At 54.4% G+C, this 27,531-nt stretch overlaps 1 protein-coding gene across 6 annotated transcripts in view; it reads right to left on the bottom strand.

Moving 5' to 3' along the window:
* Window positions 1-27,531, bottom strand: part of CAMTA1 (calmodulin binding transcription activator 1) — an 857,550-nt gene that overhangs the window by 56,285 nt on the left and 773,734 nt on the right. For all 6 annotated transcript variants that reach the window (XM_043573690.1, XM_043573686.1, XM_043573688.1 and 3 more), the window contains exon 11: window positions 22,929-23,063. In XM_043573690.1, coding sequence (XP_043429625.1) covers window positions 22,929-23,063 — 135 coding nt within the window. The remainder of the gene's footprint in view (window positions 1-22,928; window positions 23,064-27,531) is intronic.

Here is a 27,531-nt window from a genome sequence, read left to right as displayed (position 1 = left end):
GTCAGGTGATAGTCGCTGAATTGCTCTGAATGGACTGTGAGCAAGAGAATAGGGAGGTGGGACCACGAGGGGCAATGCCTGCCCTTCAACTCTACAATGCCCGGTGACCCCAGGGTAATCAGGATCCAGGCTCAGGCACTTGGACCCTGCTAAAGAGAAGATGCCTCCAGTCTTCTCTGTCTTTCAGGCAGGGGTATTTTTTTCTTGGGTTTGTTTCAAAAAGGCAGAGGTTCGACCCTAGACATCCCAGTTGCCTGAGGAGGGGCCTCGGTGGAACCCATGACCCTTCACCCTTCCTCCAGGAGCCCCAAGTCCTGAGTACCTGATGTAGTCATCGATGCTTCAGCACATTGGCTGTGCCCTGGTGATACAGCTGGGGTCAGCAGCCTGGAGCTCTCCTTGCAGGAGAGCTCCCGAAGTGACATTTCTGCAGTAGCAAAGTCCCTTCCCTATTCCTCTGCTGGGCCCATTACTCTCCTGGAAGATCTGTCACTCTGACTCCTCACAGCACTTCTGTCTCAGGATGGAGGCCACAAGAGCAAGTGCCCTCTTTGGGCCCATTCGTGGAAAGTCAGACGGCGCTGGGTGGGGTATGCTGGATGCTTCTGAAACAAGTCCGGACCTCTGATAGCATGCTAGAACCAAGTACCCACAGGCTGTCTTCCCTTGTGGGTATTCATGTTCCTTTCTCGCAGGTTAGGAAATGACAGGGTAAGGCATGTGTGTGCTTGAGGCAAAATATTACACTAGATTTTTATGGGGCTTTGAGTACATCTGGGTTGTCTTTGAAAATAGGGAAAAAGAAAACTTTTCTCAGTGATGTGGTCCCTTGGCAGGGACCAAGTGCAATCATTGCCCCTTGAAGCAGGGATCTCAGCCCTAACCTCTGAGGAGGATCTCATGATGAACCAAGGGGCTGCATCCGGGTGCAGATGAGGAAGAAAGGAACTACAGTTTGTTGGATCCCTGTTATCAGCCTGCCATTATGCTGGCCACTCACATGCACTGCCATTTTTTCTCCTGCAAGTTGGCTATTGTATAGAGGTAAAAATAAAGGCCTTAAGAAGTCCGATAAATTGCTTAAAGGCATACAGATGGTAAGCGGCAGATCAGGGTTTTAGGTTCTGAGCCTGTATTCATTTTGCTTCTCTCTGATAGTTCTCCACATACCTAAAATCTCTTGCTGCCATTTAGGTACCATTTGTTTAAGAAGCAGCCTGGGAGATTTCTAAGAACCACCACATTCTTCTCCCCAGCCCTGGCAACTGTGAAAGCCTGTTTATGTAGAGATGTAGACTCTACCCAGCCAGGTCCCTGAGTAACTGTGATGATGAGACCTTGCCCTACCAACTGACACTGGACTTGGGCACAAGTGAGAAATAAAGCACTAAGATTGGGTAGTTTGTTAGTGCAGCATAACTGTGTCTCGACTATCTCATAAGACATAAAATCTGTTTCTAAATATAGTAGATGTCTTTATTTCCAATAAAAAATAGCCAAATGGGAGTCTTCTCAAACTAGATGACAATTTAAAAATAAGTGTAAGATGCATATTCAGTGTATCTTTAAGGCACTAAGACATGATGGAGAAAGAAGAGTCTTTTCAACAAATAAGGCTAGGACAACTGGATATCCCCATGCAAAAGAATGAAGTTGGACCCCTACCTCACACCATATATAAACATTAACTCGAAATGGATTGAAGACCTAAATGTAAGAGCTAAAACTACAAAATGCATAGAAGAAAACACAGAGGTCAATCTTCATGTCCTTGGATTTGGCAATGGTTTCTTAGATCTGACATCAGAAGCAGAAGCAACCAAGGTGTGTGTGTGTGTGTGTGTGTGTGTGTGTGTGTGTGACACAAGGGGGGTGGTGATAGATAAACTGGGCTTCATCAGATTTAAAATTTCTGTGCTTCAAAGGACACCATCAAGAAAGTGAAAAATATAGTTCATTGAATGCAACTCATGTATGTCATAAGGGACTTGTATCTAGAGCATAAAAAGAATAATTACAAATATATATTTTTTAATAGCCTACTTTTGTGGTGCCTGGGTGGCTCAGTTAAGCATCCAACTTTGGCTCAGTTCATGATCTTGCGGTTTGTGGGTTTAAGCCCCGCGTTGGGCTTTCTGCTGTCAGTGCAGAGCCCGCCTTGGATCCTCTGTCTCCTTCTCCCTCTGCCTCTGCTCCTCTCATGCTCTCTCAAAAATAAATAAATGTTAAAAGAATAATAAAAAAAATAGCCTACTTTTTAAGAAGTGGGCAAAGGATCTGAATAGATAGTTCTCCCAAGAAGATAAACAAATAGCCAATAGCATATGAAAGGACGCTCAACATCATTAGGCATTGGGCAAATGAAAATCAAAACCCCAGAGAAACACTACCTCCCACCCACTGGGACGGATGTAATAAGCAGGATGGATAATAACAAGTGCTGGTGAAGATGTGAAGCACTTGAAGCCCTCATCCCCTGTTGACCGGCATGGAACATACAGCTGCTTTAGTAAACAGTCTGGCAATTCTTCAAAAGGTTAATCATAGAGTTACTACATGACTCCACAGTTCCAGTCCTAGGTATGTCCATGAGAAATGAAAACATATGTCTGTACACATGGACATTCATTTGGCAATAAGAACGGAATGGAGCGGTGACACGTTATACCATGGATGGATCTTGAAGACAGGCTAAATGAAAGAAGCCAGCCCCGAAAGACCACATATTATATGATTCCATTTATATGAAACGTCCAGAATAGGCAAAATGATAGAGACTGGAAGGAGATGAAGAGTTGCCTTGAGCTTGCTGGGGAGAATGGGGCATGACTGCTAATGGGTATGGGCTTTCTTTTTTGGAGGAATGAACATGTTCAAAAATTAGACTGTAGTGATGTCTGCACTACGCTGTGAGTCTACTAAAACACTTTTGAATTGTACACTTCAAATAGATGAATTGTATGGCGTGTTAATCATAGTTGTAAAACACCCGCAATAAGAGGAGAAAAAGAATGAAATATAGAAAAGGATCAGTGGATTAGCTTTGGAAAAGAAGTTAACAGATACGAAGGGGAAGACCAAGGTCAGGGGGCCTGATGGCCTATCCTCAGAGACAGTCCGTCCACCCTTGCTCACCAAGCCTTCTGTGTCCAGCCCAGTGTGGGACACATGTAGGTAGGGAATCCACACAGAGAGGCCCTGCCAGGTGACTGCTCAGTGAGGAGACAAGACAGACAAAGGGGAGGCACGGAATCAGTGATGGTGACACCCAGGAGCAAAAGGAGGTCAGAAGAGGGACCATTTCTAATTGTGCTTCTGAAGGGCTGTAAAAGAGCCAGGGCTGAGTCTGTCAAATTCTTGCCTGCTGTGGTTGCCTCCTTACCAGCTCAGGATCCTGGAGAGAATAGCGTCCTGAACTTGGGGTTCCCTTTGAAGAACTCCCTGGTGTGTTGGGGTTCTCCATCACAATGGTTGGCTGATTCAGGGGTGAAGGTAAGCTTTGCAGAGAGCCTCAAACATCTCCAGCTGAACTATAAATGTCCTTGTCAGGGCCCCTGAGCCTTCCATATGAGGGAAACGCTGAGGGTAGGGGGAAGGGCTCAGGCCTGGGGTCAGCAGCCTGGGCTCTGGCTCCACCTGCACCACTAACTTCTTGTGTGGCAAACTCTTTTCTCTTCCTGTGCCTTGATTTCCTATTTTGCAAAATGAGGTCAAAGACCATGTAGATGTGGTGCTGGTGTATGCCCAGCTTGACCTGACCCGACACAGCAATCTCCCGTGCTCCAGCTGGAGGGATTCTGGATTTGAAACCACCAGTCCTATGAATGCGGCTGCACGCATGAGCCCAGGCAACCCACAGCATCATGAGAACTAATTCACGCCGGTTGTTTTCAGCCACTAAGCTTTGGGGTGGTTTGTTATGCAGTAGTAGATAACTGTAGGGGACGGTGGGGAGAAAAGGTGTTTTCTGCTAGGGTAAACCATGCTACCACGATTTAAATCAGCCTGGGAAGTCTGTCAGATCTAATCCGGAAAGTGGAGGAGACGCATTAACCATCAGCCTGAGAACTTGGGGATTTCTCTTAAAGGACATAATCCAGAAAGAGAATCCAAAGAATCTGGGTGAAAACACCAACTCCTTCTCCCTAGAGGCTTATACAGGCCCATCTGTTCCCTCCCTTCCCCCCTGTATACTATACGCATGCCAGATGATGAAATACGTGGCTAGTCTCTCCGTGAGGGTGGGGCACAGCAGAGACATGCTTTGCTCTAAGGGGCACAGAGTGTCAAAAAGGTGGATAATCCAACATGCATTCAGGAAGTGGGAGTGTGTGGTGATAAAGCACTCAACATGCTTTAGTGTCTGACAGCCCAGAGTCTGAATCCCTAGCTGTGTGCCATCGGAGAAGTCACCTGACCCCTCTGAGATTCAGGTTCCTCTTCAGTACAATGGGGATAGGAACACCTCCTGAAAGCACGGAGAGGATGAAATTGGATAATTAATGGAAAGTGGATAACCTGGAGCCTGGTGGGCACCCAAGGAGAGCTCGGGGACTAGGACTGTCTTCACGATACATTGTAGGATCTTTTGAAATGGTGGATTCTTTCCCACTGTGATTTACTCCCTCTGCTGTTAAAATGAGCTTGCCTTCCTAAGCACACGGTAGCTGGGTGAGGGAGCTGGCCTGGATGCCTTAGGCATGGCCAGTAGTCGCACACAGAGGGAGAAGAGACATTCTCGCCCAGTCCTATTTCGTAGTCATTCAGGAGGAACTAAGACAAGATGATCCAAACCCCTTAGCACATGCCAGCATAGCTGGAGGGTCCTTCCCAGGCCATCCTGAGTATGCACCTCCTTTCACTTCAGCAGAGTCCCATCTGTTCTAGGTCTCTGGGCAACATGGTCCTTATGGAAAAGCAGCAGAGCGCTGTGAGTCTGAAGGGTGATGGGAGCCCAGTGAGCAGATGCCACCCGGGGAGTGGAGAGGCTTACTCTTCCTCTTGGGGCGGAAGCTGCCATTGTCACCATGACCATCATCGTCACAGTCATCATCATGGTCGTCATGGTCACAGTCATTGTCGTTGTCATCATCGACATCATCATCATCGTCATCATTGTCATGATCATCATTGTTATTATTGTCACCATCATCATTGTCATGGTCATCATCGTCATCGTCTTCGTCATCCTCTTCATTGTCTTCGTCATCGTTATCGTCTTCATCATTGCCACCGTCATCGTCTTCATCATCATCATCATCATCGTCATCATCATCGTCTTCGTCATTGTCACCATCATCATCTTCATCATCGTCGTCATCTTCATCATCATCATCATCATCGTCTTCATCTTCATCGTCGTCATCGTCACCATCAGGATGACAGTCACTGAGCCCCAACTGCACTCCTTACCCACATTCATTCTTCTTCCCATGTTTATACCAAGCCTGGGAAGTAGGTGCTACTATTACCACAGCTTACACAGGAGGAAACTGAGGCACAGCAGGGTTATGTAAACTGCCCCAGACTGTGCACTAGTGAGGAGCAGAGCCCCCTGAAATCCCACACGCTGGAGCTGGAGCTCTTAGCTGCTTCTCTGTTGGGCCTCACAGGGAGCCAGAGGGACAGCAATAGGGACAGGTACAACCAGGTGGAACAAGGAGGCAAGGACAGGGAGTGACGGCCCCTCCTTGATCAAAAGACAGCCTTGGCCGCTTGGCTGACAGAGCTGCTGCACCCCCAACCCCCGAGCACCCTTCCTGAAGCCATGCCAGTCAACTCAACGGCCACCTTTTGGTGCTGGTGGTGGGGTGGGATGCTCAGAGAGGCAGGGTCACATCTGAGCTGTGAGCCCTCTAAGCTGGGCCAGTCAGGCCAGTCTGGGCCTGGGCTTTATTTGAGCCAGAAGCCTAAAACCCCCAGAAGGCAGAGCTTCCAAGCAGTGAGTGCTCCGTTCAGGAGTCAGAAGGGCCTGGGCATGCCTATTTGCCAGCTCTGACACCTTGGAAAGGGTCTGTTCTCTAGGCCTCAATGTGCTCATCTATAAAATGGGGATGATAATAGTGGGTCGCAGGGTCATCGTAAGGACTCAGATATTTGTGAAGCTCATAGCCTGGTGCCCAAAAGGTGTTGTCATTTTGTCTTAGCTAAACAATAGAGCAAGGTAACCAGTCCACGCCCTGGCCAACATAGTCAGAAAACTCCAGCATGAGCCCTGGGGTCTTAGAAGAGCCCTCATGGCAGTGATGAAATCCCCTTCAGGCAGAACTTCCCATTTTGGAGAATAACTCTGTAAGGGGCTGAAGCGTGTCACCCTCAAATTCACTTGTTGACGCCCTGACCCCCGATACCTCAGAACGTGACTGCATTTGGAGACAGAGCCTTTAAAGAGGTGGTTAAGTTAAGATGAGGCTGTTAGGGTAGGCTCTCATCTAATCCATCGGAGTCCTTTCCTTAACAGGGGAAATTAGGATACACAAAGATACCAGGGATGCAAACATGTACAGGAAAGAGCCTGTGAGGACGCAGCGAGAAGGCGGCCATCCGCAAGCCAAGGAGAGAGCCCTCAGCAGAGACCAAACCCGCCGACAGCCTGAGCTCAGACTTCCAGCCTCCAGAACTGTGAGAAAATACATTTCTGTGCTTTAAGCCGCCCGGTCTGTGGTATTATGTTATGGCTGCCTGAGCTGATATAAGCTCTCTCTTCTACGCACAGTCCTCCGCCCCTCCCTGCATCTCTTTGCCTGCCTGAGGGCTTACAGACCCTCATGTGCAGAGTTCGTGGTCCCCTTCAAGGCCGCTCTTGCCAAATCGGGGCCCAAGCCCCCAGGATCCTCGTGGAGAGGAGCTCAGGAAGCTCGGGTCCTCAGAGTCTGAGAGAGCTCCATAGGTGCCCCCCTGGGCTGCTGCCGCTGGCCTCTCTTCGAGGCAGGAGAACTAGAGACCCTCCAGAAGAGGCTTCTGGGTACCCACTGTCCAGCGGCGTCATGTGTGTGAAAGGCGCTGTTTCCCCTAAAGCTACACTCAGAATGCACTTATTAAAACTGCCACGGTGTGCTTTCTCCCGAAGTCAACACTGTGCTTTTTTAACGTGGAAATCTGATTAAAGAGAAAAGAATATTCTCTAACAGGCAGCAATTGAGTCAGAAGACCCATACAGTGTATTTATGGTGAAAACCACTTTGACATCGGCATCCTGACGGTTGCTGCCTACCCAAACCCGAAGCTCATGCACCAGTGAAGACAAGAGCTAGAAAGTTCTCCTTTTAAGGAAGCAACTAGTTACTGCCTGGGAATACTAATTACTGAGGTCAGGACGGCACAGGTGATGCTGTCGCGTCACGTCGTGTTCTGAGTTACCAAAAGAAGAAAAAAGGCAGTCAAAAGGGAAGGCACGATTAGAGGCAAGTGCGTTTTAAATCTGGTGCATCTCAGAGAAGTGGAACTGACACATTGATTCGGGGAGAGTTTTAGATCCCTTAGGTGTTAAAGCGAGAGAAACAAAAACAAAAAGGTGACCGGGGACAAGCACGGAGGTGTACCCCCACGCACACATGTGTACCCCCACCCCTAGCCCATCTCTCTTTGACACCCCGGGTCACCTTTCTGCTGTGGCTCCTCGTGGTGCGGCCACCACCCCACACAGTCCGGCCGCTCACCAGCTCCTTCAGGATCAGCAAGGTGGGTCAGTCCCTTGCTTGGCCCTGCTACCCACGGGCCTGAGGAGCACCGTCTACCCGTTTCCGAAGAGAAATGCCCTGGATGCCTGCAGCCCCACTCAGTGATCGTCCTGGCTTTAACTCACTTTTAAGTAATGTAGGAAATGTACAACGTGCACCCACTCACTTTCTTACTGGGTGTCAAACACAGGAATGTCAGGGGGAGGAATGATGTCTTTAGGTGCAGTCAGGCCCTGGAGTCAGACTTCCTGCCGCACATCTGCTTTCTGCTCACAGCTTGTTCTCTCCTGCTGCTTTTCAAGTGAGGAGCCCAAAGACTCGTGATGAATGCGTTAGCCATTTCCACGTTCCAGAGAACAGGGGGCTTCGAATGCATGGGGCCCAGCCTCATGGGGCTGTGCTTGCAATGGTTCTGGGTTGGCCCCACAGCACCTCCGTGCGGGACCTCCCGTGTTGGGACTACTTGAGGGAGCTCCATGGGCATTTACTGCTCCCGAATGACCCAGGCCAGGCCTTCCCGTGTCATAATCACTGAGCTTATAAAATTAGAGCATTGATGCATTTCTTATGCCTTAAGAATCACACTGAATTGTTAATATCCTAGCGGGTGGCCGAAGGCTGAACCTGTGTCTTCCCTTTCTCTCAGAGGTGTATTACTGAACAGGAATGCTCTTGCCTAGGTCCCCGCCCTGGCTCTGGAGTCCCCATCTGCACCCACGGGTCCCCATGTGCAAGGTCAGATCTATTCCCATCAGTGTTGGCAGAAGGAAAAGGAGCAGTGTGGGAAGAGGGGTGCTGGTTCCGTGGCTCCCAGGTCCCATCACGGCGGCGGGGGGGGGGGGGGAGGGGAGGTCAGGTCAGGCAGCTCCAAATGGAGCTGCTCATAACCCTGCAGCAACAAATGGAGCCATCTGGAGAACACTTGAGCGAGAAGAGAACACGGCTAGGGCCGGGCTGCCGTCTGCAGGATGGAAATGGGCTGCGGGTTCATTTACAGAGCAGCACAGGTTGTGGCACAAGTGAGTAATTTAAAGAGGTAATTGAAATAATACGTTAGAATAATAAGCTTAGCCATCAGAGGCTCCTAGAATTTCTCACTTAATCCACAAGTAGGTGGACTGATCTGCGAGCTACTTACTTCCGCATCTTCTGCCCAGGCAACCTGGAACCTTGGGCAACCCACTCTGCAGAAGACAAAGTCTCCACCCAAACCATTTTGTCCTAATAAAATGCGCTCTTCAGTCCCAAAGGATGGCTGAGGACTCCCCAGGAGCTGTGTGGGGGCACCGCTTTAAAAACAACAGCAGCAGAAACTACCGAAAACACACTGGATGCTCACCGTTTCCTCTCTCAGCAAAGACACAAAGAAACTGGGGGGAGGCGCAGGGGAGGCAGGGGAGGGCAGGTGGGAACAGAGGAGGAGGAGGTGTTGTTCTGCTCAGTCACATAATCTAACCTTGGTCAAAAGGAAGTCTGGCCTTCATCCTCGCCTTTGAAAGGTGGTCTGTAAGCCCTTGGGATGTTATGCCTCGTGGGAGTGTCTTTGTCGTTGGATAGACTAAAAATATGATTTAAGGCGAGTGTGGGTCATGGGACGTTTGTAGGGTGGGGTTGGCCACACTGAACACTAAAGGGACCAACGGTGTGATTTAGGATGGAGGCTTGTGGTCAGACAGTATCAGCCAACTCTAGAGAGGCAGGGGACAGGTCAGCTGGGTGGGCAACTGCTCATGTCCACGTGATGGAGCCCGAATAAAAGCTCTGGGCACCAAGGCTCCAGTGAGCATCCCTGGTTGGTGATACTCCATGAGTATGGTCACACATTGATGCCGGGCGAGTAGCACTGTCCACAAGTCTACAGGGAGAAGACAACAGAAGCCGGTTGTTTGGTGGCCTCCTTGTCTCTGTCCTTTGCATTTCTTCTCTTGGCTGGTTTTAATATGTATCCTTTTTTTCTTTTTTTTAAGTGGGCTCCATGCTGGTGTGGACCCATGACCCCGAGATCAAGACCTGAGCTGAGATCAAGAGTCAGATGCTTAACATGCTGAGCCACCCAGGAGCCCCATTCATCTGTATCCTTTTGACGTAATAAGCTGTAGCTGAGTATAACGGCTTTTGTGGGTTCTGTGAATCCTTTCAGTGCATTAGCGAACCTGAGCATGGACTTGGGAACCACCGAACTTGCAGTTAGTATCAGAGCTGAGGGTGGTCTTGTATGGATTGTGCGCCCTCTGACCTCATGGTTGGTTAATGCTCTCCCATTCTTTCTGCATACGAAGAAGACGGCTGCAGACAAATATTACGGTTTTCATACAGGATCAGCCTCTGTCAAACACATTCCCTTCCTGATGGGGGCACAGAGGGATACCCCTGGCTCTGTCATATGCTCCCATAACACTCAGAACCTGCCTCTATGGAGCACTCATCACACCGACTGTGTTCTCTGGTTTGCCTTGTCTTGGGCCGTGAGCCCCCAGAGGCAGGCGCATGCACAATTGACTTGTAAAACCCTGCGTCCAGCAGAGTGCCTCTCAGGAGGCGATGGCGCCTGATCAGTCCTGTACCCCCTCCCCAGCCTGGCTCTGACATCAGGGAGGACATCAGGGATGCTACAGCCTAGAGCTAAGGTTAATCAGCAGTGAGGATGATGCGCACAAAACACCACTGGCTGTCCATCTGTCCGTGTATCTGCTCATCCAACCATGCACCCGTCCATCTGTCCGTTCCTTCGAAGAAACATTTATTGAGCACCTACTGTGTTCCCAGCCTCTTGGGGCATGATGATAATTAAGACAAAAAGCCCTTGGCTATTCTCACCTTTGTCAATGTCATCCAAACCCCTTGGCCCACCTCCATGCAGACATGTCACAGACTTCTCTCTCCTGCCCATCTGCTTCTTTGAGCTCTGGAGCCAACATCCACTCACTCGCGATTGATTTTTCACATGATGTCCCAAAGGCCCTTCAAACTCAGCCCAACTTGTGACTGGTCCTCTCCAGGCTAAATGACACAGAGCCCTCATATCCAAGCCACCTGCAGTTCATACTGATGCCGCCTCCCGAATGTCTCTTGACTGTGTCCCTTCTCTCCAGAACCACCAAGTCCAGCATGGTCTCCAGACTGGAGGAGTAACTAGTCTACCCTCACCAGCTCTGACCCTCCTTCGTACTCCAAACAGCAGCCAAGAGCCCTTCTTGAAACGCACACCTGCTCATGTCACTGCCTCTCAAACCCTCAGTGCCTGCCCTCTCCTTGGGGATAAAGTAAGCTCTCCTCAGCCTGGCCCACACAGTCCTGTACTTGAGTACCTCGCTGGCCTTTCTGGCCTGATCCTTGCTTCCTTTTCCACCTCATCAGCCTTCACATGCTCCCTTACACCACGAGGCTCCTTCCCACTGCACAGCTCTCTGTACATGCTGTCCCCTCTGCCTGGAATATTCTTGCCTCCCCTCTTCATGGAGTTAACCTCTCCTTCTTCCAATCTCAACTCAAGGCTCATTTCTTGGAGCAGAAATCCCTCCCAGACCTCGTGAGGAGGTGTCCCCCACCCCTCTTACAAGTTCCCCAAGCTCTTGTTTGTGGGAAGGCATGGTGGTCGGGTCTGATTTTTCCTGTACTCGATGGTAAGCTGAGTGAGCGGAGGAACCTCATCTGGTTTTGTCCAGTTGTTTGGATTCCAGCACTCGGCCCAGTGCCTGGCGCCGAACAGTTAGTGAATAAATGATTCCAAAGAGTGGCCAATGGAGGAATTTGTAAGTGCGACGGGAAGGTGAAGTAAAAAGGCGTCCGGCATGGGGGCGGGGGGGTAAAGGGACGAGGTGCGGAATTGGCTTTTATAGCAGAAAGGGGTTAGAATAGAAGTTTTCAACAGAGCGGGCATTCTCCACACTGACCACAGGGAAAGACCCGCGAGATCAGACAGAAAGCACGTGGGAAGATCCAGAGGCGGGAAATAGCACACCATGTATGTGGAAATCTGAGTATTGCAGTAGAGCCGTGCAGGGGTGAAGCATGACGCAGGGGAGAGGGAGGGCTGATGAGCTGAGAAGCCAGGCTGGGGTCAGCTCACAAAGGGTTTGTGTCCCATGCTGGAGAGTGAGTTTATTCAGACCTTCCTAGGGAGCAGATGACCACACCCTCCCAACAGGTGCCCCCCGCCCCCAGCCCCGTGCCTGTCTCCCTAACAGATCTCACTACACGGGGTTATGTTTGCCGGTTTTCTTGTCTGTCTCCCAGGGGACAGCACCTCGCACGGTGCCAGGCGCACAGCGGGTGCTCCGTCCGTCCCTTCTGAATGTAATGGTGGCATGTAGCATGGATGGGAAGGGAAAGAAGCGGAGGGCTGCTGGGAGGCCCTGCCCTACGTATGGGACGGGAAAAACCTAAGATAGGAGAGTGATAGATCCAGGGGGAGGAAGCCCTGTGGGTTTGAAGGTCCTAAGTTGTCAATGGCTTGGCTGGCGGGGGAGAGGATTGTGGGAAGGGAGGAGCAGGGACAAGGGATACTTCTAGCTCTGGACACCAGGTCAGAAGCAGCAGGACTGGAGTAGGAAGAGACTCAGAGGAAGGCTGTCGCTGTAGGGAAGTCAAGAGCAGGTGGGTGGAATCAGATCACCTGTGGATGATTCTCTCTGCGTCACTGGCCTGCTGCTGTGTCTGTGTCTCCGAGGCTGCGGGCAAGTTCGGTGAGTAACATGTAAACCCTTCCTGGGCAGGCCTGGCAGGTGGTGGCCACTCAGATGTCACTGCTGTAACCCCTGGGTGGGCAGCTCTGTGCTGAAAGGCAGGTTTTGCAGAAAGAGCCAGCTCTCCCAGGTGTGTCCGGACCAATGGATGCAGCTTAATGTCATTGAAGTGACACAAGTTGTCACCAGCTCTTCTAAACACGGGTGCTGCTGAATGGGGCGGCAGGGGTGGGGGCGAGCTCTCTGCTCCCATCTCCAGCGCATCTCGGACTTGGGCGGGAGAAAGGACACTTGGGGGACCCCCCTCGTGTGCTGATGTCAGAAGCAGTCCCTCAGCAGGAGGGGCTTGGAGCAGACGGTGGGTGCAGGGGGCTAGTCCCTCTCTCTTGTCGGTGCGAATCATGGGAAAGAGCACCAGCCCGTTCAGCCGGGACACCTGAGCAAACACCGACCAAGGCAAAGATACCGCAATCTGCCACGCCACCCATGGCTTCGGGCCAGCTCATTTCCCCTCCGACCTCGCGTCCCGGCTCCCAGAGCCTGGGTGGGTCTGGCTGTGCAGGGTCTGGTCCTGCTTCAGCAAGGGTTTGGGGCAAATCACAGCTCTTCTCTGGGCCCAGATTCCTTCCAGAAAGACGAGCAGGTTGGACCACATGGTTGACCGGGCTTCCTTCAGGTTCTAACTCCCGAAGATTCTAAGTTTGTTTCTCCGCTCTGCCACTGATTTTTAAAACGTCTCCTGTGATTCTTATTAAGGATAGAACATCAGACACATCCTTGCCTGTCACTTTTTGTTCTCAAACAAAGGACTTCGGGTTCACAAGTGTGGAGCGTCAGCAGGTTACTGCAGGGGAGGAAGCTGGTCTTCGGCCTGTCAGACTGTTCTCAATGGCTTGTTGTCACAGGCGGGGGACAAGGTCGGCCGGGCTGCTCAGACGGATCAGAAGTGTGTGTATTTTTAGGAGCTTTTCAAAGGAGAGGCCTTGCTCTCAGCCCCGGCCAGAGGCTGTTTTGCCTTCTCAGTCTTGTGCGGGGGACTGGAGTGGAGGGAGGTGTCTCCCCTCACCCGGCTCTGGGACCTGCAGGACTCAGTTCCTCCAGGAGGCCACAGCAGCTCCTGTGCTGCCCTTGCCCTCTTTCTCCTTGCTGATGACGCTCTGAGCGTCAAAGTCTTAGGATCACTGCTCCCCACTGCTGGCTAAATAGATCCACATCTTCGTTCTTTTCCAGGGAGATGGATTCTGGAAGCCAGTTGCTAGGAAAGGCCGAGGAAGCCGCAAAATGCTGCCTTGACCATCTGTATCCCCAGGCTTGCCGGTCTCTTTGGGGTCCCAGGTTTGCCAAGAGGGCTTTCTTTGAGGCTACGGCTTCTGGAGCACAGCTGACCCACACTCTAATGATGTGGTAGGGTAAAGGGAGCCCAATACAATCAACTGAGGAGCTGGGGGTACAGTTGCCCGAGCGGGCCTGCCAGGCAGTCTTTGGAATCTAGAGGATTCCTGCATTCTGGCAACAACCAGGGGTCGGGGCTGAGAAACCCACTTCCACGTGTCTTTTGATGGTAAGTCACAGTTTGTGCATTGAGGCTTGCCCCCAGCCCCTGCACCCCAATGGGGAACAAGCGGGAGAGAGTTTGTCTCAGGGACTCAGAGCGGGTTCAGGATGTCTCCCTGGGCCCAGGGTCAGCGAAGCTGAGTTCCTGAGGGCCCGTAGGCCTGTGGGTGGAGGTGTGGGAGCTGTGGGAGGTATGGAAAGCGCAAGATCTCCTAGGCCAGGTAGGAGTCTGAGAGGCTCCTGGGCCTTCCTCTTTTGCCCTGGACTGGGGAAGGCCATGGCTCTGAGCTCAGAGACAGGTCTGGCACCATCTTATCCAGAACTTTCAGCCCCTTGTCTGGGTTCTTTAAACTCACGCTGTTCCCCCTCGCCTGAGGGTCTTCCTACCTGAGGCTTCCTCTGCTGGGAATGCTCCGCCCCACCTTTCACCTGGCAGGTGACACGACGGCCCATGTCCTTTTCCTTGAGAGGATCACCTCCTCTCAACTTCTTCCTGACTCCCTGGCTGCTTCCTCTCAGCCTCTTTGCCAGCTCCTTTCTGTTTGACATCCGGATGTCTGGGGGAGCCTATGGTGGACCCTGCACCCCCCCCTCCTCCCTTATCTACACTTTTTCATGGAACAGTGGCATTTAGACTCATGACTTTCAATTCCATCTATGAGCCCATGATGCCTAAAGGTTATCTCCGTTCTGGGTCTCTCCTTGGCCTGCAGACTTTCAAGTGCACACTGGGCAACTCTAACAAGGCAGTAAAAAGTCATAACGTGACCGAGGCCAAACTCTCACTCCCTATCTCCCACACCTGCTGCTTCTTCTTCAAACCCTTCCATCTCTGGGAACGATGCACGGTACCCCAGATGTTCAAGCCCCAAGCCTGGGGACGACCCGTCATTCTCTCTCATCCTCACGTTCAAATCATCCGCAGAAGCCTTGACTCTACTCCAAACCCCAACCTGTGTCTCCTGGGCTGCATCGTTACCAGCCCTGTCTGGGCCCCCATCATCTCTTGACTGCACTGATGCAAGTGTCAGGTGGTGTCCTTGCAAGTGGAGACATGGTTCAGTCTCCATGCGGCAGCTGGGGGCGTCTCAAAACATAAACCCGAGGGCGTCGACTCACCTGCATAAAACCCTCCCGTGGCCCCCACTGTCCTCAGGATAAAACTCCAGCTCTCTGCCTTGGCTGACGGGCTGCATGTGGCCTGGCCCCTCCTGATCTCCCTGGACCCATCTCGTTCCCTTGCACCTTCCCTTACTCTGCTCAACCACAGAAATCTCCTCGGCTCCCCCGACACGCCAGGCTCGTTTGTTCTTTCTCTGAGGATCTTGTTCCTGATATTCCCTCAGTGTGGAAGGTTCTTCCCCTGCGCTTACTGTGACTGGCTCCTTTCCTGTCATACTGTCTTCCCATAGAGGCCTCCTCTGACCCCCCCAGCCTACAGTAGCCACCCTGGCACCCTCTACCAGGCCACCCCTTTTAAGTGCCCTGATGTGTTCCTTTGTGATCTGTTCGTTGTCTTTCTCTCCCACTGGAATATAAACTCTACGAGCCTAGAGCAGTATTTGGTGCCCAGCAGATGAAGAACCAACGGTCCTGGGGGAAGGAGGCAAGAGGAGAGGCGGGAAGACTGGTTTGCACGTGTGAGGTCATGCTGGGCCGCACGAAGGTGGCGGACAGGGGATGCGGGGAAGCGAGAAAAACCAGGGGGAGAAAAGCACTAGGTTTTTGGTGATGGGGTGCGGGGAGGGGGTGAGCGGGAGGTCTCGGGGTGACTCCTGGCTTCCTGTGGTTGGACTGCCCACTAGGATGGGGGATGTTATAGGAGATGGAGGTGCGGGTGGGGCAACAAAAGAACAGTAGTGAGTAACTTTTGCGACGTGTTGACTTTGCCCAAGAGAAATCTGAGCAGAGCTGTCCGGGGGTGGGGGTGGGGCAGTTAATGGATGGTTCTGGATCTGAGAAGGGGCACAAAGGAGGAGACACTGCACCTTTACCTTTATATACCATAAAGGGCGCCCTGGGTAAGGACAAACCCTCAGGGAGAAGAGAGTGGCCCAGGAGAGAGCACCCCATCGTCCGCTCACTGTCATTCAACTTGTGGGCCCTTGGCAACTCTGACCCCATTGACTGCCCCACCCTCCTGTGAAGCCCTCTAGACTCTAGGCTCTAAGACTCCATCCTCTCCTGGTTCCGCCAGCTCCCCTGACTGCTCCTTCTCAGTCTCTATCATGGGCTCCTTCTGGAACCTTCTGTTAATGTCCGTGTAGCCTGCTTTATCCTGGGGCACTCTCTTCTCCCTCTGTCTCAGAATATGACCTTATTTGGAAGTAAAGTCTTTGTAATTCGTTAATTAAAGAGATAAGCAGTTATAACGAATTTATACTGGATGAGCGGGCCCTAATCCAATGAATAGCACCTTTCTAAGAAGAGAAAATGGGGACACAGAGATACACACAGAGACAAAGTGCCATGTGACAACGGAGGCAGAGATTGGAGTCATGTTACCACTAGCCAAGGAACGTCAAGGATTGTCAGCAGCCACTAGAAGTTAAAAGAGGCAAAAAGGATGCTCCTCTATTGCTTTCAAAGAACGGCCCTGCTGACACTTTGATTTTGAACTTCCCGCCTCTAGAACTGCAAGAGAATGCATTTCTGTTTTTTAAAGAAAGTTTTTGAATATCCATTTATTTTTGAGAGAGAGAGAGAAAGACAGGGAGGGAGACACAGAATCCGAAGCAGGCTCCAGGCTCTGAGCCGTCAGCACAGAGCCCGACGTGGGGCTCGAATTCACGAAACGCAAGATCATGACCTGAGCTGAAGTCAGACGCCTAACCGACTGAGCCACCCAGGCATCCCAAGAATACATTTCTGTTCTAAGCCTCTGCGTCTACGTCATTTGTTACGTTGGGCCAAGGAAACTAATGCAATGGTCAAGGACGACCGGGTTGATACTGACCACCAGACGGCCTGGGAAGCTGATGCTTCAAAAACACCCACGTCTGCCCAAGCCCTGGAGCCTCCCCGCCCCCCACCATGGACTTAACTTTGTTTCCTACCCCAACAGCCAGGATGAACTTGCTGAGGCTGCCTCCTTGGCCTCGGCAGAGGCTGGGCTCCTCAGTGCCATTTCTCTGCAGGGCCCCATTTGTCACTGCCGCACGGAGGTGGTGAGGCCCAGCTCCAAGGTGACCCATTCCCTGCCACACAGAGGAGCTCTACACTCATCTATATGGTGACACGGTGTGGCCCCAGTTGCTAACGCCAGGAGATCACTTCTCCAGGAGGCATCTGAGGACCAGGCCCCTTGGCCCCTGAATAAGGAGGGCTAAGGACCGACACCCATCCCCAGTCTGTAATGACACGGACCCCGCAGAGACCGATTATGGGAAGGGCCCTCATGCTTTGATGCAAGGCACTGGCTGGGCAGGCTGCAGCTCAGAGAAGGGGGTATCCCTGCCACTCAGCTTCAAGTCCCAAGTAGAAGACTGGGTCAAACCAGCTTTGTCTACAGTCACCTTGTCTCTGGAGTGGAGCCTGGGGCCCACGAAGCAGGTTAGCTCCGGCAAAGAAGCACCAGAGAACCATGAGCTGACCCATGCCAGAAGAATGCCAGAGTCTCCTGGTAGCACCCACTGTTACTTGCGGGGAGGACCCCTATGTCCGAGCTCCTCAAGCTTCTCCTCCCAAGTCCTCCCAGAGGCAGGTGCGGGTGGGCCCTCGGGCGCTGGCTACGGATGGAATTCAAGGCAGCTCTCCCAGCTTAAGACAATTCACTCTCGCTCTATGTCATAGCTTAAAAACGCACGTGAGGGGCGCCTGGGTGGCGCAGTCGGTTAAGCGTCCGACTTCAGCCAGGTCACGATCTCGCGGTCTGTGAGTTCGAGCCCCGCGTCAGGCTCTGGGCTGATGGCTCAGAGCCTGGAGCCTGTTTCCGATTCTGTGTCTCTTTCTCTCTCTGCCCCTCCCCCGTTCATGCTCTGTCTCTCTCTGTCCCAAAAATAAATAAACGTTGAAAACGCACGTGAATTTTGTATCCTACTCCATAAAATTTTAGGTAAAACTTACTTTTAGTAAAACTGTGACATTTTCAATTATTTACACCCAAATTACTTATTTAAATAATGGTTTGGCTCTGGGCATGTCCTCTCATGTGGACAGTTCAGCGTCACACAATAGGCACAGGAGAGAGTGACTGGGAGATGGGCTGTTAGTCTCCAGGAGGGAGGGAGTGGGGCCAGGAGCAGCTGACACCCTGGAGTATCACTAGGGGAGGGAAAAAAACATCCAGAGGCTTGGGGGGGGGGGAGGGGGAGGAGGGGAGGGGGCAGTCTCACAGCTGGAATGGCCAGCCTGTTGCCACTGGGCTACCCCCTGTGGTCTCTAGGTCAGTGTATGGCCTCTGGCTCCTGGTGGGGGGAGGCTGCCTTTAGAAACCAGCTCTCAGGGGAAAGGCTGGCAGGACCATGGCCACAGGCAGCCTAGAGGTGGGAGGCGGGGCTTGGGACCACCCCAGCCACGAGTCTTCCTTCTTCCGTCTGTTACCATAGAGGGTTTGGTCAGAGCAGAAAGCCAAACTCCGAGACCAAATCTCACTTTTCCTTCTCTCCACCTCCTCAGTAGGGAGGACCTCTCCCTACTGCTCTCGGTCATCCCAGACATCTGACCCAATGCAGGCTGCCCTGGGGGTCGGCCTCCTGGATGGCCCCCTGGGCCCTGGGGAGTGTCCACCTTGCCCCGAGTCTTCCTATGCAGGAAGATGATAAAGACAGCTGTAGCCCCTGCTCCCCACCCTGCTGGAGAGGACAGGGTCCCTCTCCTGCCCCCGAGGGTCAGCAGGAGGCCTGCCCAGATGGCCAGCTGATGAGCCCCAGAAAGCTGCATCCGGGCCTCCCCCCAATCCTCTTGCCCAGGCAGAGGCTCAGCTGCCTGAGGAGCAACTGAAAATAGAGTCTACGTATAAGCGGCTTAGTGGGCTTCCAAGAAGGGGGCCGCTGGGGTTGCCATGGGGCCGGAGGGACCGTGGGGGCTTCTCGACCTGGCCTTGGGGAGGAAGAACAGGGCAAGAGAAAGAACAGGGCACCCAGAAGTTCTACTCATTTCCTCTTCCAGGGACAGGAGTCACTTAAAGGTGTCCCAGTGCCCTTGGTTAGATGTGAGCCCCACCCCCCCAGCTCCAGAGCCGCAGTGTCAAGTGGCCTGGGTTTATTCTCTTCGCAAACACAAGCACAGGCCAGACCATCTAAACGGACTGCACATCCTCCCCGTGCACGGCAGAGCCCTGGCTGTGTGTATCACCAGGACCCGCAGCGGGCAGGAGAGACATTTCCCAGAGCCCCTCCCAAAATGTCTCCAGGGTAAACTCACTGCCTCACTGTCTCTAGCCTGGAAGAGGTGCCATTGTCTTCCCAAAGACACAGCTAGCGGCTTGCCCCAGACCATTCTGGGGGCTCCTGGCAAACGGCCTGGGGTCAGGCATGGGGAAACCTGTTCTGGATTTGCACCTTTGGCGTGAAATGGTGCAAATGGTAGCTCCCAGAGTAGCCTGGCCGGAGGCAGCCACGGTGTCATTCATCCCTTCAGCGCTCGCTGCGCCCCGCCCCAAGATACTCCTTTTCATCCCTCTCGGCTTAGCGGATGCCTGCTCCGATTTGATGTTTTAGGTCTGGGAAGCCTTCCTGACCACTGGGCTGGATTAAACTCTTTTGATGTGTCCGGTGGGCACTCATTTACTCACACATGAGTTTATAGCACAATTACATACTGCGGCCTGCAACCTGCCAGCCCGCGCTAGGCAGTGGGGGTCCAGGCAGACCCGGCTGGGGGGGGTGGGCAAGGGAGGAGAAGCTCCCTAGATCTGGGGGAGGAGCTGCAGCTCCTGGGACCCACGTGATGCGCTTCCTAAAGTCTGCCCCGAGCCAGCTAAGTGGCGGCGACAGCGCGCACCCCCCCCCCCTTCTCCCTCCTTCCGCGATCTCCGCGTCGGGTGAGGGCTGCGCTCAGCTGGGATTTTGGGGACTAGGTGCCCAAGCACCTCGTCGGAGACGATCGCCCCCGACCCGGGCCGGGCGGCTCAGACAAAGGCTGCGCCACCGCCGCCGCCCGCGCGTGCGGGTTCGCTGCGCTCCACGCTCGGGCCCCCACGCGGCCTTTCGTCTGGCAAAACAAATCCATTTTAAAAATGAAATGAAGGCACAAATCCTCTTCCCAAACATTTCTCCCCCACTGGGATGGTGGAGGGGGCAAAGCGCGCCCCCACGATCGGGAGCAGGGCGACGGGTGCGGGGAAAACCACCGCGCGCGGGCGCAGCCGCGGGGCTCCCCGCGCCTCGCGGGTCCCGCAGGGCTGGGGAGAGGCGCGGGGCCTTGCCGCAGTCCCGGCGGGCGCGAGGGGAGGCGAGGGCGGCCGGCCGGCGAAGCGCCCCTGCATTGCGGAGGGCCGGCGGGGCGGGCGGGCGGACAGGCGTGCGCGCGTGTGCGTGCGTGTGCGTGCGCGCGTGTGTGTGCACGCGCGCCGCCCGGCCGCCGCGCCCCAGTTTGCTCGGCGCTGCGGTCCTTCGCCCCCTCCCCTTTGCACCGCCTCTCCTCCCCCTCGCCGCCGCGGCGCGCGCGTCCCCACCTCCCAGCAGCTCCCGGGGCGAATCTGCCCGGTAACCGCGGGGGCGGGAGGGGAGGGGCGCGGAGGGGAAGGCTTCCGCCAGCCTGGCCCCTGCAGCATCTTCCCCCACACCAAGTTCTCTGCCAGGCCGCGGGGTCGGCCAGAGGCCCCGCAGACCGCTACCCTCGGGGCTGTCCCAGCTGTCCCCTTTGCACTGGGCAGATTAAGCCCTCGCGCTGCGGCTGCGGTTCTGCTCCCCCCCCCCCCCCCCACCTCCCCGCACGGTTATTATTTATCAGTCTGGTGAAATGCTGGGAAAATTTTCCTTCCGTGGATAAGGCACTTGCACTCGTTTAGGGAAGGGGTCTTACGGTTCCTCTGCAGTGGCCACCCCTCCCTTCCTATTACTTGAAAGGACACCTGGTCGAGACCAAAGGGAGAGGGATTCCTGAGATCTTGCGGGGGCCCTGATCTGTTCTCTGGGCCGGGGTGGGCCTGCCACGTCCTTCCCCCAACTCCTGTCATCTCTCCAGGGCCTGAAAGATGCTTATCTCAACTGGAGGCCTGTGGAGGTCAGAGCTCCAGGTCCCCTCTGGAGGTGGCTGCTGGGGAGCAGGTGTCCAGCTTGGTAGCAGGCTTATCGCCCAAGGGACCTGGTGTGGCGGAGGGCTCAGAAGTGTGTCTGTAATGAGACAAAGATGATTCTCCTTGCCCATGGTCTGCCTCACAGCCTCCCTGCTACAGCTTGCTCTCTGGCTTCCGGGGGGCTGGCTGATGTTTCCTGCGCTCCGAGGTACCGCCTGGCTGAGACTTGGCTCTCTGAAGGGCTCCAGCTCCCAGGCAGGTCCTGCGCTGGTCCCAGTATCCTTCGGCCTGTCCTGGCGAGGTGACCTGGTCACTCAGGGAGAGCCAGGACTCTGCAGACTAGCCTGTTCCATTTCCCATTTGTTCTGCAAGGCTGAAACCGGATTTCCTGAACGGGAGCCCCTGGTCACCCTGCCCTTCTCTGTTACATCCTGCAGGACATCGTCACAGCTCTGGCTGGCTCCAGTCTTGCCCAGGGTGGCTGCCAAGGCCAGCCCGGTGCTCCCACGCAGCTACTGCCAGGGTGCAGATGCCTGCTGACCCAAGGCCACCTCTGGGAACAGCTCAGAGGGTTCGGCGGCCAGGGTGGCCGCCAGGCACCCTGTCATTGCTGGAGCCGGGCTGGGATGAGGCTGATATTTGCACACTGGGTTCAGGAAAGCTGCCCAGGGCACGTGCCCAAGCCCAGAAATCCCCCGGCAGCCAGCAGCAAGGGGAAGTCTGGGAGGTGAGAAGGCCAAGGGCTGCTGTGCACAGGAGAGAGGTGCTTACGGAGGGCCCAGGATCAGCTTGGGCAAGGCCCACACCGCAGGCTGATGGAGGTCTTTGGCCAGCACCCCACGGACAGGCCCTTCCGCTAGCCGCCCTGATACTGATGCGTGTGCAGCCATTCCTCCCACTCTGTCTGGGGGCAGAGAGCAGACTGCCAGTTCGGCTCCCCACGCCACTTCCGGGGCTTCTGCTGGGCATGCCCAGGCTGGGAAGGGCAGCCTCTGACCTTAGCACCCCCCACCTGTCTTTGCCAGCTCTTCTCTGCAGAGGCTCTGGTACCAGCACTCACTCATGTTCAAGGCCGGTGGCTCTCAGAGAGCCGTGCTTGGACAGCAGGTCCTGTCTCCTCCATTTGAGCCTTTTGGGGCTCTCTGGCCCTCCACCCTCAGCCATGAGGATGATCCTGGGCTTGTTTCAGATGCTCTACAGGGCACAGGCTAAAGTAAAAACAGCCTAGAAGCAGGGGGTGACAGGTGTTTGAGGGCTTTCCATGAGGTTTGGTTTGTTACCCATAAAAAGCAAAAGCACTTAATACACAGCACCCTCTCCCGCCCCCTCCCCCGCCCCCGCCCCCGCAAAGCCGTCCTGTCCAGGCCTTAGATCAGGAAAGGAGCCAAGCCAGAGCTCCCTCCACCCAGCTTCCCACATTGCTTTCATCTCTTAGAGGCTCGGGGCTTGGTGACGGCCTCTGGGGGCTCTCTCTTCAAGGACATCCTAGAAATTGGCTTGGGGGGGGGCAGTGGCAGAGGATGGACAGACCCCGCTGCTCAAGGTCTGTCCAGAGAGGAACCTCTTAGCAACTCGGGGGCTTGTCTGGCCACTCACATCCCCTGGCAGGAGTGACAGCCGAAGGCCCAAACTCACAAACTTCATTCTGTGCCAGGGGAGAGATCAAGGTTAAGGGCAGGGACTCAGTGGGTCCTTCCGTGGTGGAGACTTTCACTCCAAGCAAAAGTAAGGGAATCCAAATGTTTCCTTCTTTTTCACACCCTGTGCACAGGGTCCCCAAGTGCCCCTCTTCCTCAGCACCTGGCAAGGTGACCCGAGCGCTGTTCTTACCGTCCAATGACAGCCAGTCATGCTGGGAGGAAGGGAGCGTGGGCAGGGCCCGGGCTTTGTACTCAAACACCACTGAGTTGGAGATGATCTGGTTGTTGAAGGCAACTTGTAGGGTCACAAGACCAGTGTCATGGGCTGAAAGCAAAAGAAAGAGAGGTCAGGGCAAGGGGCGGGGGTGGGCGCCCTTCAACTTGACGTACCACACAAGAACCTGGAGTGCCCCCTCCCCACTCCCCTTCACGGGGTAACCCCAGCCTCCGCCTGCTCATTCCTCAAGGCCTAGACGTAGTGCTTCTTCTCCCAGGAACCTTCTCTAGACCCCAGACTCAGCTCTCTAGACCCCAGACTCAGCCAGGAGCCCCGTGATCACTCCTGCACCCGGCGAGGGCAGGTACCAGGAACTCGGTGCAGATTTGCTGAGTGAATGGATGAATGGTCCCCAACCCTGTCCCGTGGCTGCCTGACTTCTCCCCCGTCTCATCCACCCTAGATGGGATCCTGGGAAAGCATTTGCTTTGGAGTCTTTGTGTTTTTATTTCCCCCTTTCATCTTATTCTACAAGCTTGTCCTGAGGCACTTATCATGGCCTGAAGCCTGCACCTCCCCTCCAATGCCTAGACAGTGGCCTTTGGGAAGACAGGCCCCTGTGGGGCTCATTCACTGCTCTGTCCCCAACACAGGGCTCAATGTATTTATTGGATGTATAAAGACTGGGACATTTGTACCGTCAGCAAGAAAAGAGCCCACCCCTGGCGGAAACCTGCTTCATGTCTGGGGTTAAGGCTTTGTGTGGCTCTTGTTGAAATATGGGGGGCTGTGGCCCACCGAGATGGCCCCGGGGGTCAGAGTAGGTATGTAGTCTGCTCTACCCCGCCAGGTCTCGTCCCCCGGTAGACATCAGGGTTGTGTGCTCCCTGCCCTGCTTTTTTGGAACACCAGATACCAGTGCCCAGGGCCTCCCCGGGACAGATTTCCAGGGAGGACGCACATAGGGATCGTGTTACTGTTTGGGCTCTTGGCTTTCAGAAGTTTACAGACTCGAGAAAGCTGTCCAAGTCAGCTGCTCCCCAGGGCAGAGTAAGTGCAGACCTTACTTCCCAGGGGAAAACCAAGTCATTGACCTGTGGCCTCTGTTCATCCCAGGTTTGTATTATGCCACTGTCCCCAGAGCGAGGGTCTTCAGGAAGTCACTGCCCAAGGGTGACAAGTGGGTTTTTCCCCTCTGCTTCCACCCTGGGGTGGTCTCTCAGCTCCAGACTACAAGCTGAGCCAACTGGCTCCATGGAGGGTGGGGGTTCCAGGGGACCTCCTGTGGTGTCTCTCTGGACAAGGGGTTCCCAGACAAGTCCAGAACCTCCTGAGGCCTTGATAGTGTCCCCAGGCCGACTTCCAAGTTCATGGTCACTCATCTTCCCTAGAGATTTGCCTGGTTTCCCAACAGGAAGAAAGGACAGCACACACCCCATCTGAGCCCGCTCAACTCTGCGCTCGGTAGCGAGCCACCTGGCCTCGGCTGGCGCTGGGGAGCCCAAGGCTGCTCTGTGACACGTGTTCTGGGCCGAGGGTGCCCCTCTTGTCCAGCACCTCCCAGCACTTGTACAGCCTGCAGTGATGCTGGAATGTGGCTGATTGAAAGCATCCCATCCTTCCCCAGAGAGACAGACAGAGAGGACCTTGCATAGTCTCCTGGGTCCCAGACCAGCAGCGTGGTGCACACAGGGACACTTCCTTGGCCTTCTCCCTCCCCCTCCTTGAGTCCATCGGCGAGTCCCGGTCCCTCCACTTCTCTGTCTCCACTGCCACCACTGTGGTCCAAGCTGCCATCATCTCCCGCCTAGACTCCTGAATTAGCCACCTGCTGAGGGCAAGCACAGTATACTGGAGACCTACCTGTTTCCTGCTGGGATGAGGTTGGGGGGCCACATTCCAAAGCTCCTACGTGAAACTGACGGGAATATGTTGCCCAGGGAGCTCTCCTCCTTAAGTCAGGAAAGATCACCCCTCTGCCCGCTTCCTCCGGTTTCCCTGTTTCTGTTCTTCCTTCCTACAATCTGTTCTCCCACACCCAGAATCATCTTTGAAAGACATAATTTAGATCACTTCGCTTCCCTCCTTAAAACTAATGGCTTCCTATTGCAAATAAAACCAAATCAAACTCCTTCCCATGACTCAGAAGGACGGACATCCTGGGTCCCTCAGAAGGACGGACATTGGTCCCTGCCATCTTCTCCAACCCTGCCATGTTCAATTCTCCCACCCCCACCCATATCCCCCCCAACTTGCCCCGCTATTTCTTTGCCTCCTTGTTTCTTTCTGTCTCCGGCAGTAAAATGTAAGCTCCGTGAGAGTGGGGCACAGGTCTGTCCTGATCACGTCTGCATGCCCGGGGCCAAGGTCAATACCTGGCATGCATGGGGTGGCCACTCAACCGTTTGTTGAATGAATTGCTTCAAATCTCAGTGCCCTTGCCCACCTCATTTTGAATTTCACCCTTTGCCTTTGGTGACTGCCCAGGAACCCGGGGTGGGGCTGTGGCCAAAACAAGTCTTCTGGTTGGTGGCTACTGCTGTCTCCTCCTGAGCCCAAGGTGGGGGGGAGGGAGGAACTATCCTGAAGTCCCCTTCACCACCCCTTCACCCTGGGCTCAGTGCCCTGACTTGGTTGTCTCTCTCCTGCTCTTGGAGCACGACTGCCATCTTGTAGGAGACAGACTCCGTGCTGTGTGTCATCATCTGTGGCCAGTGACAGTGGGGGACCGTGCTCCTGGTCAGGGTCCAGTCTCCTCGTCGGGTGTCAGGCTGGTGACTAGTGGCCACATGCACTCCCTGTGTCCCTTCTTCCCATGTCATTCCCAGCTCCTGAGGTCGCTTGGCTTGTGCTCACAGGCCTCTGGGCCCTTGTTTTGGGCGAGGCCAGCTTGGCTCTGCCTTTAGGTGTCTCTTCTTCCAGATCAGCTCATTTCCCTGCTCCCTTGAAGACTCAGGGAAGAGGTCTCCGAGCAGCCAGTATCACCCCCCAGGGCAGTGGCTTGTTTGTGTGACTGACTCCTCCCTGGACTGATTGCCCCTTGGGGACGGAGTTGGGCCAAGGGGCTGAGTCTTGAGTTTTGCTCCATTCTAGATGTGTACCAGCGCCTGGTGAACGATTCGGTGCGTGAAGGAATGCATGCGTACATCCAGCACCGTCTTACAGGGTGACGGGTTTTAATTTGGGCCTCAAAGCAGACATGTCCAAAGGGGACCCTCTCTTTGCGGTCAGCTGCAGAACAAGTCGGTGCTGTAGCAGCGAGGCCTTGGCTCCCAGTCTCTGCCTGAACCTGTGGCTTCTCCCCCCCGGGTCCAAGATGTGCTGTGTTAGAGGATCCTGAACCACTGGGAGACACGGTGGCTGCCAGCTTTGGGGACCCAGGAATGCTCAGGGACCAGGACAGCCGCCTGCTGAGAGATGGAACAGAGTGGATCCCCTCTTCCCCTCGAAGCAGGAAGAGCTAAGGCTTCGCTAGTGGAGCCCCTTCACGACTTGAGCCTGTGAACCAAGTGCTTTATGGACTGTCCTTCAACTCTGCTCTTACCCATCTGGCAGCTGGTTTTTCAGATGTAGAAGCCGAGGCCCGGAGAGGTCAAGGACTGAGAGCTAAAGTCACCAAGTGGTAACTGGCTGATCCGGGATGTGCTGTGGTGTGACGGATCCAGCACCCGGGATTCGCCAGGTCGTGGCCTGGGACAGAAGCCAGAGGGCGTGCAAAGGCCAGCCTTTTCTGTGGAGGGGTCAGATAACCTGGGACAGGCAAGGTCCGGGTCCTCAGCCAGGCAAGAGCCAGGTACAGGAAGTGGCTTCTATTTAGAGGCCGGGCAAGTCCTGTTCCAGCAGCAGGTGGTAAGTGGACAGTGTAATAACACGCTGCCCTGTCCCCCTACCCACCCCCACCCCGGGGTAGAGGTTGGGGGGGGGGCGGGGAGTGATGGCTGCATTAGCCATGTGGCACTGAGCTGTGATAGGCTGACCCAGTCTGGGCTGGCATCCTGATGACTGTGCTCCCGAACAAACAAGGCTTCTGGGAGCAAAGGGGGCTGAATGGGTCCCCTGGAGCAGGGCCAACAGGGGGAGGCCAACTTGGGCAGCATCCCTGGCTCCCTGGGATATTTGTGGTGAAGGAGGTGCTGGGTTCAGGGAGTGGGGTAGGGGAGGGCCGAGCATGTGAACCCAGTCCTGGAGCATTCTGGCCTGGCTGGCTGCACAGGGAATGGAGAGAGAGAAGAAAGAATGTTCCATGTGGACTCAGAAGCTCCAGGCTGGGGGGATGGTGTGGGGGGAGACAGACAGCTGGGGTGGCCCAAGGCCCCTGTCCTCACTTCTCTCTCTAACCTTGGGCCTCCACAGGGAGCACTCTGTCCTTCTGTAGATCCCTTGGCTTCAGATAACATGGTCTCTCTCTCCATTCACTGCCTGGGCAACCTGGACAGGCCATCCCCGAGCTCATGTCAGCCAACGGGTCTTCCCAGAACCAGCACAGAGGTCAGAAAACAGGAGCTCTAGAAACGGATTCCTTCACAAATACTGATCTCCTTCTTGTGACATGTCAGACACTTGTAGGCCCTGGGGC

The sequence above is a fragment of the Prionailurus bengalensis genome, chromosome C1 (assembly GCF_016509475.1).
Source record: "Prionailurus bengalensis isolate Pbe53 chromosome C1, Fcat_Pben_1.1_paternal_pri, whole genome shotgun sequence".
Taxonomy (NCBI): domain Eukaryota; kingdom Metazoa; phylum Chordata; class Mammalia; order Carnivora; family Felidae; genus Prionailurus; species Prionailurus bengalensis.
The sequence above is the reverse complement of the archived record's forward strand: the minus strand, read 5'-3'. Positions and strand labels throughout refer to the sequence as shown.